The sequence below is a fragment of the Dunckerocampus dactyliophorus genome, chromosome 10, assembly GCF_027744805.1.
Source record: "Dunckerocampus dactyliophorus isolate RoL2022-P2 chromosome 10, RoL_Ddac_1.1, whole genome shotgun sequence".
In the NCBI taxonomy this organism is placed as follows: Eukaryota; Metazoa; Chordata; class Actinopteri; order Syngnathiformes; family Syngnathidae; genus Dunckerocampus; species Dunckerocampus dactyliophorus.
Window position 1 is genome coordinate 17,098,241 of NC_072828.1, and position 16,631 is coordinate 17,114,871.

At 42.5% G+C, this 16,631-nt stretch overlaps 1 protein-coding gene across 6 annotated transcripts in view; it reads left to right on the forward strand.

Moving 5' to 3' along the window:
- The window catches only part of abl2 (c-abl oncogene 2, non-receptor tyrosine kinase), a 38,430-nt gene that overhangs the window by 3,598 nt on the left and 18,201 nt on the right, over positions 1-16,631 (forward strand). The window contains exons 1-2 of one of the 6 annotated variants that reach the window (XM_054789509.1): positions 9,214-12,461; positions 15,063-15,227. In XM_054789509.1, the coding sequence (XP_054645484.1) occupies positions 12,389-12,461; positions 15,063-15,227 (238 nt within the window). In that variant the 5' untranslated portion in view covers positions 9,214-12,388. Of the gene's footprint in view, positions 1-9,213; positions 12,462-12,498; positions 14,900-15,062; positions 15,228-16,631 lie in introns of those variants that run through there. The other 5 variants (XM_054789510.1, XM_054789507.1, XM_054789508.1 and 2 more) reach the window with 5 other exon arrangements.

Genomic DNA, 16,631 nt, shown 5'->3' on the forward strand with positions numbered 1-16,631 from the left:
CTCTCTGTATCTCTCACTCATTTCTTTCTTCTTTCCCTATATAGTATCTCGCTCCTTCTTCCATGTCATTCTCTTCGCTTCTCTCTTGCATCTCAAATTTCCAATATTGGCACTCCGAGACCAGCAGTCCTTTCCAGACTCCGCACCAGCAAGTTTATCCAGCAGCAGCCCTTCTATTCAGCACGCGGAACCCACGTCATCACAACAACGGCGTGTGCTAGCGTGTTTAGCAAGGAGTAGGAGTGACGTCAGCTGTGTGCTTGTGTTTTTTTTGTTAAAGTCCGAAAAAGATGTTGCAGCTCAGTGCAAAACTTGTCATGCACAAGTTTCCCGGCACAGGTGGCACTAAACTGGGAAAGTTTAACACAACCAAGCTCATCGCGCGTTTGAAGAAGTTTTTTCATAACACCACCCCTGTTTGACGCATTTGCAAAACATGAGAAACTCCCACAGGATGACAAAAAGTCATTGGCTGTAACAGAAAAGAGCCAGCCCCTGTCGGTGGTGAGTAATGTCAGGTTTAAATTTGCGATGCTCCGATAGATCAGTATTGGCCAATTTGCGTAAAAATTTGTGTGATCGGCAAATGCCGATAAATGTCTTTCAACACTGATCACAAAAGCTGAGATCACCTGTGGTTAGCACTGTTGCAGCCAGCAGCGCCCCCTTCGTACAGTTTAATGTCTAGAGAAGAGGATGCAGAAGACAGGGTTAGATGGAGGCAATTGATTCGCTGTGGCGACCCCTGAAGGGAAAAGCAGAAGAAGAATGTCTCGCCCTAACTGACGTCTTGGGCAGTGTCGTCCTCCCACTTTGCCTCAAAAGAAAAGCAATCATGTCTGCCGTGTGGAACCGAACTGCTAACACATGCCATGAAAAGTACTGTATCTTGCAGTAAAAGCTTTAATAAGGCATTTGAAGAACAACGCTTGACGGAGTATGGTGAGTTTTGGAGGCAAACGGGAGCTCACATCAAACGACAGCTCAGCCATGTGGCTAACACTAGCCCGCATGTGTGTGACAGTCAGACAGCTAAGCTAATAACCCCAAAAAAAATTGAATTCATCGGAAGTTCGCCAGAGTCTCCTTTAAAGAAGGCGTCTCATCCTCTGGAAGTTTCACGAGTTGTCTTCAAAATATAAGTAAAATATGTTTTTGTCTAAATCAGGGGTCTCAAACTCAATTTACCTGAGGACCGCTGGAGATAGGGTCTGGTTGTGGCTGGGCCGCATGAAGTATTGGGAATAGGGCTGGGAATCTCAGGGTACCCCACAATACGTTACGATACGCGATGCACGTCTCTCGATCATGATAATATCTCGATACAGTGATAGGGTGAAACAAGAAAAGAAATACATTTCATAGTTTGTATTTTGCTGCATTCGGCTGGTATAGACTCCCAGCTGATGCACTGCTGATGTTGATGTCATACACCTTCATGTCAAAAAATCTTAACTGTCCGTATCAGAGGCATCTGTATAAAAGGTAAATTTAAATCTCCACGCTCCATCTACTGGAATATACTGGATTGCAAGCACCAAATTGTGGAAGATATACTGGACACCAAATGTATCTCTGATATCGCAATAAAATCATAGCAATCTGGTTGGACATTAAACCATGTTTCCACCAAGCAGTTCAGTTCAATCATTTTATCTGTTAAAAAGCTAAACAAATGGCATGCAATCCACTGTTTGTTTGTTTTTAATGGCATTTTTGGCAGAATGGCAGTGTAATGTTGTGTAGAATCAAATGATGCCTTCTCAGAACATAATTGAATGGTGTCGGTCTTTGAGGAATGCATGGTTGTCTGTTGAGGTCATGCCTGTGTGTTCCTGCGTGTCTCTGTGAATGTCCTGGTCTATGTTGTATGTACATGCTTTCATTTGATAGTCTAATCAGTTTTCAGAATCTACCAAAATGGACAGACGAGGGGTAGGTCGGTAGGCCCATTAGTGTGAATAGTAGGGGTGTACAATACGGGGAATTATGACATCATACCGATAAACATAAATCCGATAACGTAAAAAAAATAGCTCCCATAACCGATCGCTCCTATGAGACTAGATTACCCATATTGCGCTGTAGGTGGGGGTGAGTGTGTGGACTGCTGCAAACACGTGTTATAAACAAACATGTAGATCGTGTGGAACCTACCACTGCCTCAGACACCTCACGCACAAGCTAGCAAACGCTGCTCAGACATTTTGCAACGAGAGAAAAAACATCAACTCTCAACACACTAAACCTCACCAGCCACCTGTAAATTCCACAAAGACGCCGGCACCGCCAAAGAAGTTGCCCTGAAGAAATGCCCATGGCCCCTGTCGGCCAGCAAACCACTCTGAGCCACGGTTTGTACTTCTGAATTGCCGATATTAAAAATATATATTTTTTAAAGTTTTGTTGATAGTCGGGATGTCCTGATCCTATCTTCAGGATCGGCTGCTGATCCGCTGTATTTGTGCAGATCGAATAATATTGGCTTCCAACACAAGGGGCCGATCCGGTTGCCGTATCATGTTTGTAACGCTGAGCCACACTCCAACACGGTAGGTGCAGTAATGCGCCTCAAAGCTGGTTGCCACTCTACTCGCGCCACCCGCAAGAAGAACAAAACGCAACACCACCATGTAGACATGTCCGTGGTGTACCGTGGTGAAGTTAGTTTCGGCTTTGTAGTTACAGCGGTAGTTCCCTCTCACTGTGCCCGGACTGCTGCGTCATGGTGAAGAGAGCTCGCACGGGAAGTGCCGCTCTAATCGCTGGATGATAATAGGGACCTTACAAACACTACTAAACATGTCGAAACGGCAGTGAAAAACCTTGGAAACTCCTCTGTTACGGAGCGTGAATGGAAGCTAGCGGGGTTCGCTTAGTTTAGCTAGTGCAGCTGTGTGTGTGTGCGACTCAGGCTGGATGAGTATATTGGAAGAGTATATTTTCACTGTGTTGTGTTTTACTGCTTTAATGTAAGGACCATTTTACTTTTTTTTTTTTTTTTTTTTTTTTTTTTTTACAAAAAAGACGAGAGGCACGTTTATCTCACACCCGGCGAGTATCAACCGTCAATTGCCATTCTCAACACACACAACACATTCTGGCTTTCAAAATAGAAGCCCTCTTTGTCACATTTTATCATTGTTGTAATTGTGTAAACAAAATAAGGGTATCATTAAAACATCTTACATTAATAATGTGATTGGAATTACATCTGTGACTCCATCTTCCTTAATCACAGTCACAAGTTTGTTGAAGATTTTGTAGCAATATGTGCTGAGGCTGACATCCCACTATTAATGTTAGCTAAGCTACATCCATTTCTCATTAACTGGACCAAATGGGCCAATGATGTATTGCATCAATAAATGTAAGGGTTTTTGCATTTTATTCACTAACCCAAATAGCACAAAATAAGTGAAAAAGGTAAAAAACTGCATTCTAAAAAATTAAAACAGAGAAAACAGAATTTGGGGGAAAAGAACGGATTTCATAGGGCCCTAAGAGAGTTTTTTTTAAAAAGAAATCTTATTCTAAATCACATTATTTATTGCATTAGAGACCTGACTCACAGAGGTTTGTTACAAAAGCCAAACAATGTTGGTCATGCTCTGTAATAAAAAAAAAAAAAGGAAATTCAGCAATACTCTGTTTGCATTATGTTTAATGCGTTGAAGAGCTACTTTAATAACCATATTAAATTCATGTTTGTAACAAAAGCTGTAACTGAAGTCTGCACAAACTACAGTTAAATGTAATTTTCAAAAGTTATTGGTTATCTGTATCAGTCTTGCGAAGCAGGAAGTTATTGGTGTCAGCATCGGCTTGAAAAAAAATATTATGCATCCCTAGTGAATAGCTGACTGTGCTGCCCTGTGGTAATGAAAGCGCAAATTTAGATTTTCACTTCCCCTCGGTTCTCTGCTCATGACAAGGTGAGTCATTTCCTGTGGCTAACTCAGGTGTGCAGCAGTTCCTCTAAGCACATTATTAATTCAACAGCTCTGAGTCGCAGTAAAACGTTACCTCACCAGGCAGAACTACAGAGAGAGACAGAGACGGTCAATGAAACGCCACAATGCTGATTCACACCTTTTAGCTATATTGGTTGAAATGCAGTATTGATGTCACTGGGTCAAAACACATTGGTATTAGCAGCTGTGGCTATAGGCAACCTCCTGATGTGTTTTTTTTTTTCTATTAACAAGGTGGTCAGAATCCAGTAATTTTTATCAACCCCTCCATGCATTTCAAAATGTCAGTTGTGCTACTCAGCTGTTGGTGTATAACTTGCTTTACTGTTTTTACTGTTTTTTAAATTAACTTATCAATGGTTTGAAAGTGCTCATAACACCAAAACCAATAAAAAAAAATAAAAGTATTTGTCATTTTTGCTGTCATCCGCCAGTAAACAACTATAAAATACGAGTGAAATGAAGTTGTGATGAACAAACGCCCTCCTCCCCACGACCACCGTCAATTACATGTAGCAGAAACCCTGGTTAAATATGTCAACATTTGGACACGCATCGCACGGTAGCATGTTGGCCAACACAGTAACAGTCTGGAGATCGGGAAGACCTGGGTTCGATTCTCCCCTGGGCGTTTCTGTGTGGAGTTTGCATGTTCTCCCCATGCGTGGGTTTTCTCCGATTTCTTCCTCCCACATCCAAAAACGTGCAGGTTAGGTTAATTGGCGACTCTAAATTGTACATAGGTATGAATGTGAGTGTGGATGGTTGTTTTATGTATTATGGAAGGGTATTATGAAACAGAACCGGTGATCGCCGCCCTGCCGTGTTCTCGCAATACATCTTTTCTCCAAACGAGAAACCTCGTCACATATTAACACCCCTAGTAATGAGCTTTCAAATTTCAGAAATGACAGCCTTTCTTCAGTTATCGCCTACTTCCAATTACCGGCCCATTCCATTCTCCATTCAGGTAAATAAATTCCCCTACTATAATTAGTGTTTATGGCATGCTGAACCTGAGTCAAGACACATGCCAAATTGAAATTTCTATCACTTTTGCATAGCATTTCTCAAATCTGTTATGGGGTTTTCATAACTGGATTTTTTTTCAACAACTATATATTGTTCACCCTAACTGTTATATAATTAGGGGGGATGTTTAGAATGCCTTAACACAGCACTTTCAGGCTCTGCTCAGATGAGAATGCCTTCATCCAGGATCCATGGAACTAAGCTGATTTGCATCAAGGATGAAATTGGATTAGACCCAAATCCACTTTTCCTTTGACTTAGCCTCAACAACCAGAGCAAGTCGCACAGCGGCCATAGCACAATGTATGGAATATCCTACATTCAGATACATTAGTGTTATTGATAGGCTTTTATAAACAAGATTTAAAAACGGGTCAGTTAACCACCAGGAGGAGCTATGGCCAGTGTGCTTTCACTCTCAGCGGCATGCTGAATGTATTATATAAAACAGCAAGCACCTTGCATCTAAATAATAATTTTCTAGCTATTAAAAGGGCATTAATGGATGAGATACATTTTTAATGGAACACTCCATCCTGCTGCTTTCCTTGAGCTTTTGCATTGGCTACCAGCCAAGCTTCTTTAGTCCCCTAAAAGAACACTGTCTTTTAGTCCCTGGCCTTGACTCTCTTGCAACTTATATTATTAAGGAGAGGGCATTAATCAAAGCAGCGAGGTTGACTGTACAGATGGTGAATCCACTCCATGCATCTGTCATCCGCAGAACACAAAATGTTTTAAACTTTGAGAGGTCCAGCCAAATTGCTGCAGCAGCTCTTGGTTAAGTAGCGGTTTCACTACGAGGCTTAGCTGTGGGGGGGAAATGGATAGTGGTAGAGAGAGGGCAAGTCATTGCTGCCAAGCCTGTAAAACATTGATTGGCTTCCAGGATCAGTCCTCTGATGTTGGCAGTATCACTGCTGCTTATCTTCTGGGTTGCAGACTGGAAAGTTGGCTTAGAATTTACACATACACACACACTTCCTCTGGACAAGCATGCACATCTATAACTACAGTCATACATGCTATACATGCTATTCTTTTTTTCCACATAGACACTTAAGTTGAATGTGCCTTTGTGAGAATCCTCTCGCATGCCCCTCACCATGCAACGTCTTCTGTCTGGAGTTTAATAGCATATCGGGAAAATTAAGCGCTATATTAGGTCACTAACTCCTACTGCAGTAGAACATCCAAAGTCGGAGGAAAAATGTGACTCCATATCCCACAGAATTTCACGTTACCTCATGAGAGATGAGTTACCTCGCTGTATCAAGAGATTAACGCTAAACACGCTTTTTGTGGGTTTGGTTGCTTTTTAAACAAACCAATAAAACATCCATTAACAATGACGTCAGGCGTGTCAAAGAAATGAGTTAAGTAGTTATTAGATAGATTTGCCGGTACCAACTTTCCTTTGGATATGTGGGATATGCTCCACTGAACAACAACACATTTTTGCCATAATTCCTAAGTGGTTTAAGCGTATTATTTGCATAACGTCCAGTTCAACAATAAAAGTTATAAATTAAAAACCTATTAAATTACTCATAGAATAACCATCATGTGTCTACTGTCAGGCTGAGCGATGTGGCGATGTGGCTTCATGTTCGCAATGAGGTTGGTCGCATGAATCTTCCCAGTTCTGTGCCACCATAGGAAGCTTGTGCATGACGATTACTGTACTCAGCTGCAACGTCTTTTTACTGCCACAGGGCTGACGTCACTCCTGCTCCTTGCTATTTTGTTAGCATGCTAGCAAACACTGTTGCTGTGATCACAGGGGCTCGATCCAGTCGCTGCTGCATAGGCGTGCTGGGGTGGAGTCTGGATTGGACTGCTTGTATTGGAGTGCCAATATTGAATTTTTGAAATGCAGGCCGATATAGTCCTATATTTTTTTGTTTTTTTTGTTCTTTTGCTGATATACGCATGACATCCGATATCAATATTGGATTGGGATATCCCTAGTATCCAGTACCAGTCAAGTTTGTACACACTTACTCATGCTAAATGAGAAAGTGTGTCCAAACTTTTGGCTGTAACTGTCTAACTTCCTTGTACATTTGTGATAGTGCTTCTGTTATAGTTTTGACTGCGAAGCTCACTGGACATCGCAAGCCCATCGTTTCAGCAGGTTTTTAAAGCCATTTTTCCACTGTTGTAACGGGGACCATACCTGTATCTTAGCAATGTGATTGGACACCTCTTTATAATAGCACACAACCTTGCTTTTCTTTTCATGAGGAGTGCGGCAGACAGCGCTCAGGTTCACACATTCCTCGTATTGGAGTTTGTGTCAAGTCAAAAAAAACTAATTATTAAAATGGGTTACCAACGGGGGATAGGGTGGGGCTTCCGGGTGTCGGGCAGTCGACCACTGTGTGTGTGTGTGTGTGTGTGTGTGTGTGTGTGTGTGTGTGTGTGTGTGTGCGCGCTTGAGTAAGTAAGAGTGTGTATGAGCGTGCGCATAGGGGTGTGTTTGTGCGTAGGAGCGTTTATGTGCGTGTGTGTGGGTGCGTAGGAGTGTGTATGTGCGTGCGTGTGTGTATTTTTATTTATTTATTTATTTTAGTTATTTATTTGGGGGGGGGCATACAGGGGTTTGCTCCGTGGGGTCAGGTGCTGGGCGATACATCTCTGCCGCCCGTGCCTCCGCCGGGTGGGTGGAGGGTGTGCCTCCTGCATCCCTTGGCGGGGCGGCCCTGTGTCGGGGGTCGGGCGGGGGTTGGCCCGGGGCGGGCCGGGCTCCGCTCCCTGGGGGTGGGGGTGGCGGTGGGGGAGAATTGGCGCTTCCGGCGCGGGCGGGCTTCTTTCCAGCTGTGGAGGCGTCTCTGGGCCTGCCGGTTTGTGGCCCCCGGTACCCGTCTGCCTTTGTGGGGTGTGATCTCTCGCTGGTCTCGGGGGTTGGCAGTCCTCCGGCCCGCTGGCGCCCTGTCCTTGGCTGGGATTACCTCTCTTCGGCCCCTTACTGGTCTTCCCGGGGGGGGGGGGGCTCTCTGGGCTGGCTCTTGGGGCACTGTTCTTTGTGCTGCCTGCCCCTATGGGCCTGGTGGCCTTCTGGCGGCCGGGGCCCGGCCTTGCTATTTGGGGCGGGGCTCTCTGGGAGGTGGAAGGCGGCCCCTTTCCTTTCATGCACTCTCAGTGACAATCACACGCCCACACATTCCTGCACCTTTATATATATATGAAGTCTTCCTTACATACAGAGATACCTGTACATATGCACACTCACAGTACATACGTACTTCCCCACATTACTCACTGAGTTATCCAGGGTGTTATTATGTTGTTGGTTTTATTACAGCGACGGTGATTTCAGCAGTATGACTATATATATATATGTGTGTATGTGCGGTATATATGTGTATATATATATATATATATATATATATATATATATATATATATGTATATATGTATTTATGTATGTGTATGTATGTATATATGTGTGTATATGTATTTTTTTTTTTTTTTACAATGATGTGCATTACAGTAACTTTGATTCTATTCACTATCATGGATAATCATTTCATTACTACAGTTATGTGTGACTGTTTCAATGCGGTATTATCATGGTGATCACTATCATAATTCATCATTTCATGACTGCTATTGTGTGCGACTGTTTCAATGCAGTATTGTCATTGTGATCACTGTCATAGGTCATCATTTCATGACTGCTATTATGTCTGATTGTCATTGACAGCTTTGTCATTGTGGTTGTTGATATTGATTTGTCCTTTATCCTTGTTCGTCTTTATAGTTGTCACGGACATTTATTTGCTGATGTCGTTCGGTATGTTTCTGTTGTTCTGTCACAATTGTTGTTGTTGCTGCTGTTGTCCTTGTCTCTTGTCTCTCTTTTTTTTTGTTTTTGTCCCCTCTCGCGCCCCCCCCCCCCCCCCCCCCCCCCCCCCCCCCCGTTTCCTTTTCTCTTCTTCTCTGTCCCCTCCTGCTCCGGTCCGGGCGCTCCAAATTTGCTTTATAACAAGCATCAAGGTCGAATAAATTTTGTATGACAGGGGAAGTGTATATCACACTTCTCTCTGGCAGAGTAAATCTGTTGAGCACTTGACGGCATTTAGGTATACAATTCTATCTGCTTTAAAGGCTGGACAGGACAGGGGGAAAAAAAAAAAAAAAAAAAAAAAAAAAAAAAAAAAAAAAAAAAAAAAAAATTAAAAAACAAATCTTATAGAAAAATAGGCGCTAAAATAAAAGTCCATTCTCTTTTTGAAATAAATATAGCAAAAGTAAAATAAATAATGATCAATCTTCTTTATAACAAATCCAAATCCTCAGCTAATAACAAAAGCACAAAAGAACAACATCTGAAATAAAGTGCCCTGTTTAAGAGGAAATTTAAAAATAATTTGAACAGTATTATTTTTTTAGATGGATGTGTGGATCCTCCACCACGCAGTGTGCAGCGGGGGCTTTACTTTGACTTTTATGTTCCCAAATACCAGAAAAATCTCCAACAACACCAGAAAAAGTAGCTAGATTTGTCGCTAGTCGCTTTTGAGAAAATATGTCGCCATGAGGGTTTGGAATGTTGCCAGGTCTAGCACAGAGGGGGGCGGGGCAGCAGCCCCGCTAAGGAGCGCTGACGCACACAGCAGAGCGAGACAGACTTCCGTGTCAAGATACAAGAGAACAGCGCAAATCCAGTCTATATTGATATGAACGCTATGTTTGCATTTGATATCGTGCTTAAAAGAAATATCGATATTTTGAAAATATTGATATCGCCCAGCCCTAGTTGTTGACCTTCGTGACTAGCAGTAGAAGGAGTTATTATGACGTAAGGCTTTAGCCTCTTCTTTTTGAAACAATTAGACTCCTGTCTGCCTACCACAGGACGGGCTCTAGTCCGTTATAGCTTATGTAATGTCTTGTCCATGTGGGGATCATTGTCTCAAGTTGGGCTTGGATTTTGGGCTTCCTGCTGGCAGCCAGCCAGCCACCATCTTTTGTCTGCACCAGCATCACAGTGTGCACTGCGGAGTTATTCCTAGTGTCTTGCTGCTGTGTTTTGTTCACTGTCAGCTAAAAATAAATGCTTACCTACTTAGCCACGGGCCTCTGATATATCATATTTTTTTGTTGCTTGTTTGAAGTTGTGAAAGCTGTTATTGTTTCTGAAAAGCGTTAAGCAAGAGGGTTGTTTTGATGGCTGTGTGTTGGTTGGTTAGTTAGCAGGATCATGGCAAATTTTTATGGGTTGGTCTGAGAAAGCATGCAGACTCCACACATAGAGGTTGAGAATCATACCCACAACCTTGTAGCTATTAGGTAGACATGCTAAACACATACTTCACCGTTCTGTTGCCGGTGTCATATTTGAGGTGACTTACATCATTATCAAAAGATAAGTCTGGACTAACTTACATTACAGACAATTGTAAGATGTAGAGCTGAAATTATTAATCGATGATTAATCGACACCTATTTTGGTAATTGATTCATTGTTTCATTTAAAGATGTACTGTAAAAATCTGATTTCAGCCTCTCAAATGTGACTATTTTTTAAATTTCCTTAGTCAACCATGAAAGCAGACCTATTATCTTTGTGTTTTAGGCAAAACAAGACAGTCACACACATCAGCTTTTACCTTTGGAAAAGAGCAATCAACGTTTGTGCGTCCTTCGATATCTTGTGAAGCAAACCACTGCAGAGATGTGTGCGTAGCGTGCATAACAACATCCCCACGCAAAATATGGGATTTATCCATTTGTACTTGTGCATAGGAAAATGCGTACATTTGTGCACAACTCTTACCATGCGTACACACAAAACCTAGTGGTAGAACAGTGAAACTAGAAATAGCTATGGCTATGCCTGTCCAGCACAGGCCATACCATCTTGTTACGTGCTTCACAACTTGACCATCAAACAAGACACAACGAACGAGCCAATGGCAAACGCAAAGCCTGCCCCTAAAGTTTGTCTTTTTTAATTTATTTATTGGTGATGCACATGTAGCAGTCAGTGCCAGTGACTCATTGATTTGCAATAGAGTGTTTGTGATGTTTTTCCGTTGATTGTTTATACTTCTCTACTTAAATTTCGGTGTCAGAGAAATTCCTCTTCCTTGCCCTCTTTGCTATGATTTTTTGGGAGGAAAAAAGTCCATTCATGCATTCTTAAAGGGATTGCGGTAAGAGGCGTAAATTGAAAATTTGTTGTTTTTTTAAAAATCCGATTCGATTAATCTAAAAAATATAATTGACCGATTAATTGACTTAAAATAATTGTTAGTTGCAGCCCTAGTAAGATGCCTTGTGGAGTACATTGTGATCGTAAACACAACTTTACATTTCTAGTTTATTAGTATTATCTTTTGCCTCAATGTGCTTTGGCCCAGTGAAAGTGTAAATATCTCATCAGTCATACAAACACCTGCTGAGTAGAGGCAGGCATGTGTATTTGCCCTGGGATCAGGGTCACCTCTGTCCCGGCTGTCTTGGGGTGGGGATGAGAGACTTGCAAAGACCCCTTCTGGTCCACTCAGAACAAAGCATTTCTTCAGAGCACACATGTGATACGCTTCACAGCATACACTCGCGCATGGAAGGCAATCAGACAGCCACACAACATGCAGCACGTAGACCAACTGCTCACTCAATCAAATGTTACAGCGTTTGAGGGTCTGAGTTTGGGCCAAGCGGAAAGGCAACCGGTTGCATATCTAAATAAAAAAACAAATTAAATGTTATTAATGAAGCTTTATGATTGATGTAATTAGGTAGTTCAGTTGGACTCATCAGTCATTTTCCCTTGCTAAAGACCAGTTGTTAATATTAGAACCTTCACTAGTGTGTCCCGTCATTAAAAAAACATGCTTCGAGGAGAGTGATGTGATATGCAGCTATGTAAGAGGAGCAGCTATGACAGTTGGCTCAGCGTCGCTAGCAGTTGCACACACACTCCCAGGAGAACAAGACCAGCCATCTGCTGTTGACTGCAGCTCTGGTCCAGGCCTCACACACACACATTCACACGTTTGTACACACATTACCCAGCTCTCAGCTTTCCTACCATCCCATACACTCTGATCTCACCCTCAAACCTCTCCTTCAGCACACGTCTGGGCGCCTCCTACCCTCCCGCTGCTATTTTGCCATCCTTTTCAGTTTGGTACATCGCAGGAAGCCTCAGTCATGGCTGTCTCTGCAGTCCATCGGAATATTATAGTGGATTCTCAACTAGAGGATTAGTTTGTGTATTTTCAACTCCATTATTTGGTGAGGGGGTTTCTTATTGAGATGGTGAACGAGCAGTTGCACGTTTTCAGATCTGTCGAGGCTTGCATCAATTGACGGATCAAGAAGCCTACAGTGTGTCGGATTCATAGAGCTCCATACTGGAGCAGAAGATGTACTGGGAACTGTGGCTCAGCCAGGTCACGGCCAGTGCTGCGCTGCAATGCATGCTGGTCCAGAAAAAAGGTGGGCTTTTTGTTTTTTTGTTTTGGCACTGTGGACACACAAGGTGATCCACTGTAATGTGTAGGCAGAGGTCGTTTTTACAGTTTTGGTGAGTACATTTTGTGCATAAATGGTGTGTGTGTGCGTGTGTGCACATAGAATGTATGCAGACTAACCATTCTAGGTGCATAGTGAAACTACGTGCATGTTAAAGAGACTGCAACAGTTATGCAGCTGCCAAGAGGGTGCTAATTTTTTAACGTGCTTCATACATTATATCTGGCCCTCAAGACAAGACAAGAGGCACGTATATTCTTGCACCCAGCTCATCCTAACGACCAACGGACATTCTCAACACACACAACACACTTCCGGCCATCAAAATAAGCCGTGTTTTGCACATCTTGTCTAATTGTGTGAACAAAATAAGGGTGTCATAAAAATATCTTATGTTAACTCATTCAATATCAAAGACGTAGACGTAGTAAGCTTACCATATAAACTAAGCAAAAAGGGGTGATGACGCAATGCATTTGGCTTCAGAGCAATTTTAAGCCATAAAAACGGCCACTAGGTGCATTTGATAAGAGCTCGGCTGCTGTGTGCCTTGAAAGATCAGTCAAAATCATCTAGATGACTAATTTGCTTACTGTAATTTCTGGTGTATAAGATGAACCCATTAAATGTAGAGAAAAAACAGATTTGTTCTTACATAATCCGCACAGTTGTGTAAACCGCAGGTGTCCACGTCATAAAGTGGTATATTGTGGCATGCACGAGTCCATGAGGAACAGGCAGCTCTTTATTTGCCAATCATGAGCTATGAACAAACTCATGACAAGCTTGTCAACCCATTGAAAATTGCAGGAAGTTATTACTGAATATAACAGTCTTACTCATGGTTTCGTCTTACATACATTAAACTCATCACACAGCAAATAACAAACGTTATACAGGTATCTCAGAAATATAGAAACATATATCAGTACGAGTTTTTTATGAAAAAAAAACAACATTTTGGTTGAGAACCATTTTATTGGAGGAGGGCATAGAATGCACCCATAGAATGGGTGCAATGCTGCTTCTGTCCACCAGAGGTAGTCAGAGGACCAAAAGACAGGGAAACTGTGACGGAGGGAAGGTGACGTCATTGCAGCGGTCCAGTGAATGTGTTGCTCAGATGCAATGTATGATGGGAAACCTTTAAAATTTTCTTTATTTTAAAGTCAAATTGGGACATGATTCGATATTTGTGTATACACCTTTTGAGTTTGAGGTTCCGGTGTGCTGAATTTAGTGCTGTTTGTAAAGTGTCTTTAAAAGGTGACACTGTGAGTCAGACTGCTATGTTGGCTCCTGCCAAAGAAAGAGCTACCGCTGACTCGCGAGCGGCACAGTATTTAAACAATCAGTAGTAATTTTGAAGTCAAGGAGAAGTCACGATATTAGAATTTAGCCGTAAATTAGTCACACCGGTTCAAAGTTGAAGGAAAAAAGTAGCAGATTAAACACTGGATTTTACGGTAATTAATCGTGACACGTGTAACTTTTTTGTGAATACTTTGGGAGAGACAAAAAGTGAACAAAAACCATGAAAAGCAAAAGAAATACGTTCAGAAATTCAAACTTTCTTCTGAAGCTTCTTTGTGTGTCTGTTTGTCACATCAAGTCAATTTTATTTACATAGCGCTACGATACAACAGAAGTTATCTCTAGGCACTTTACACATGGAGTAGGTCTACAACCACGCCCCATTTAAGAGAACCAACTGAATCCCACAAGTCAGAGCAGGTAGCGTCAAATCTGATAGTGGCGGTCCAGATTTATTTGTGGCAGGCCTCCACAAATAAATGAAAAACGGGACTGCCTACTCTAAAGTAGATCCAAATTTCATGTCTGTTTTTGTGCCTGGAGAAAGTGTACTGTGATAATAATGATTACGGGAATGTGAGGCGTCTACTCTGCAATACAAAACAAATGCTGTAGGTTATGCAACATTTCTTTGGAATTAAAACAGCTCGCACTGCGGTGCGTGCACTCCATCGTCAGCTCTATTTCATCACCCTCCTCTCCCACTCCCACAGCAGCTGTCCAGGCATGCAGTGTGACTTTGGCAGCAGCTGCAGAGAGTTGTTCATCCCGGCTACTCTTGCTGGTTCATCAATCGGTTGTCAGTCTCTGTGGGCGTGTGTTGTGTAGTGAGGATTATCACTGCACCTTTGTCAGGTGGCGTCACTACATGGACCCCACCCTCTTTGTGCTCTTTAAATAAACACATTAAAAAGTCTGCTAACTCAGTTTATAGCTGACCTTAGTGGTGTGCTCTAAAGAGAGTCATTTGGTAAAAGTAATGCTTTTGAGGTGCCTGCAGGCAAATAGTTTCGAAGAAGAATGGACGGCCCTGAGCGGCCAGCATCTCCACACTGGCTTTAGGCAGAGACCTGAGCCTGGACAAACAGGTAGACCAGAAGAACAGTTTAGGTTCAGGTTCTGATCAGGATGTTTTCCAGGCATTCCATATATTCGTCTGCAGCAAAGATCCCTCATGCTGGCTTGCTTGATGTCTCATCATTTATCATCTCCTTTTCTCTTGTTCTCTCTTTGCTTCTCCCTTTTTTCCAGAAGCTCTCCACAGGCCGTTCGGCCTGGACTCTGCGGCCCTGACAGAGGCGGTACGCTGGAGCTCCAAGGAAAACCTGCTGGGAGCGGCTGAGAGCGACCCCAACCTGTTTGTTGCACTTTATGACTTTGTTGCCAGTGGAGACAACACGCTCAGCATCACGAAAGGTAAGTAGTGTAAGAGGAGTAATTTTTTTCCACGTAAGGACGGTCTAAAATCACAGTTAATTTGGATTTTTAATCTATTAATAAGAAAGGCATTTTAATGACTTCATTAAATCTGCACAGTTTGAGGTCCAATGAGAGTTATTACTGTCACAATATGTTTAATGGTATGGTTGTAGATTGGTGTCAAACCGCACAGCATCTCACTGATTGATCTGTTTTACCTTCCACACCACCTGAAAACTAAAAAACGGGGAATTATCTTTATTAAGCCAGAATTCTTGATTTAGTTGTCACTCAATAAAGCGCCCGTTATCTCATGGCTGCTGATATCGCATTCAACATGGTTTCATTGCAGGCTGAATCATGCCCTACAGAATACGTATCATGCCTGCATCATCAAGCAGTTGGAGCAGTTGCTTGGTTACGTGGTGTTATTGTTAATACATTGCTTTCTACACCTTCAACAGAAGTACATGTGTTGCAACTGAATTGCATACCAATTTACTTAACAGAGACTCCTTCAGGCCATGCCATCGATTGGCAGGTCGTCGTCATTGAGCAAAGCAGTTTCATGTACAGTTATGCCATTAGAATGTTGTGAGTCAGTAGAGCTTTGTATTGGTTTTATCTCACGTAGTTTACAAAAAGTATTTTCATACTCACATGTCCATAGCTTAGTGTTTGTGGTGCCACAGCGATGTGACGATATGGAATTTTGTTTCAACCGTAACAGGTGGGTACTCCCAGCAGGAAAGAGTTGACCGCAAACAGGAATTAGCTGCTCAAGAGTCATTATGTCCTCCCAGCCAGTCAAAAGGCAAAGGGGTGCAGTCAGTGTTTCCAGTTGTGCAGAGGAAACTGTTGAATAGCAGAATGGATAGTGGTCTGAGTATAGTACATTTAGTGGCTTTTTAGCAGTCTGAGTTATAGCGACAGTGGCATTAGAATTTTCTCTAATACTTAGACCAGGGCTATTCAACTAAATTGTACAGGGGGAACACATTTTCAGAAAGTTTATTTTATGCCATGTCATTTGCAAGGCTGTGTTGTTGTGGGGGTTGGGTTGTAAACTGATCACACGGATAATTCACTAATATCAACCAATATACACACCATTCATTTTCTGTGTCGCTTATCCTGTTAGGGTCACAAGGGTATGCTGGAGCCTATTCCAGCTGACTTTGGGCGAGAGACAGGGTACACCCTGGACTGGTCGCCAGCCAATCACAGGGCACATATAGACAAACAACCATTGACGCGCACATTCATACCTATGGACAATTTAGAGACTGTAATTAACCTAAGATATATACACCGATGTATTGTAAACATATAATACTTCATGGTTTCACTGCAACGAGATGGCCCCATCTGGGGGTGATGGGAGCCAGTGGCACTTGCAGT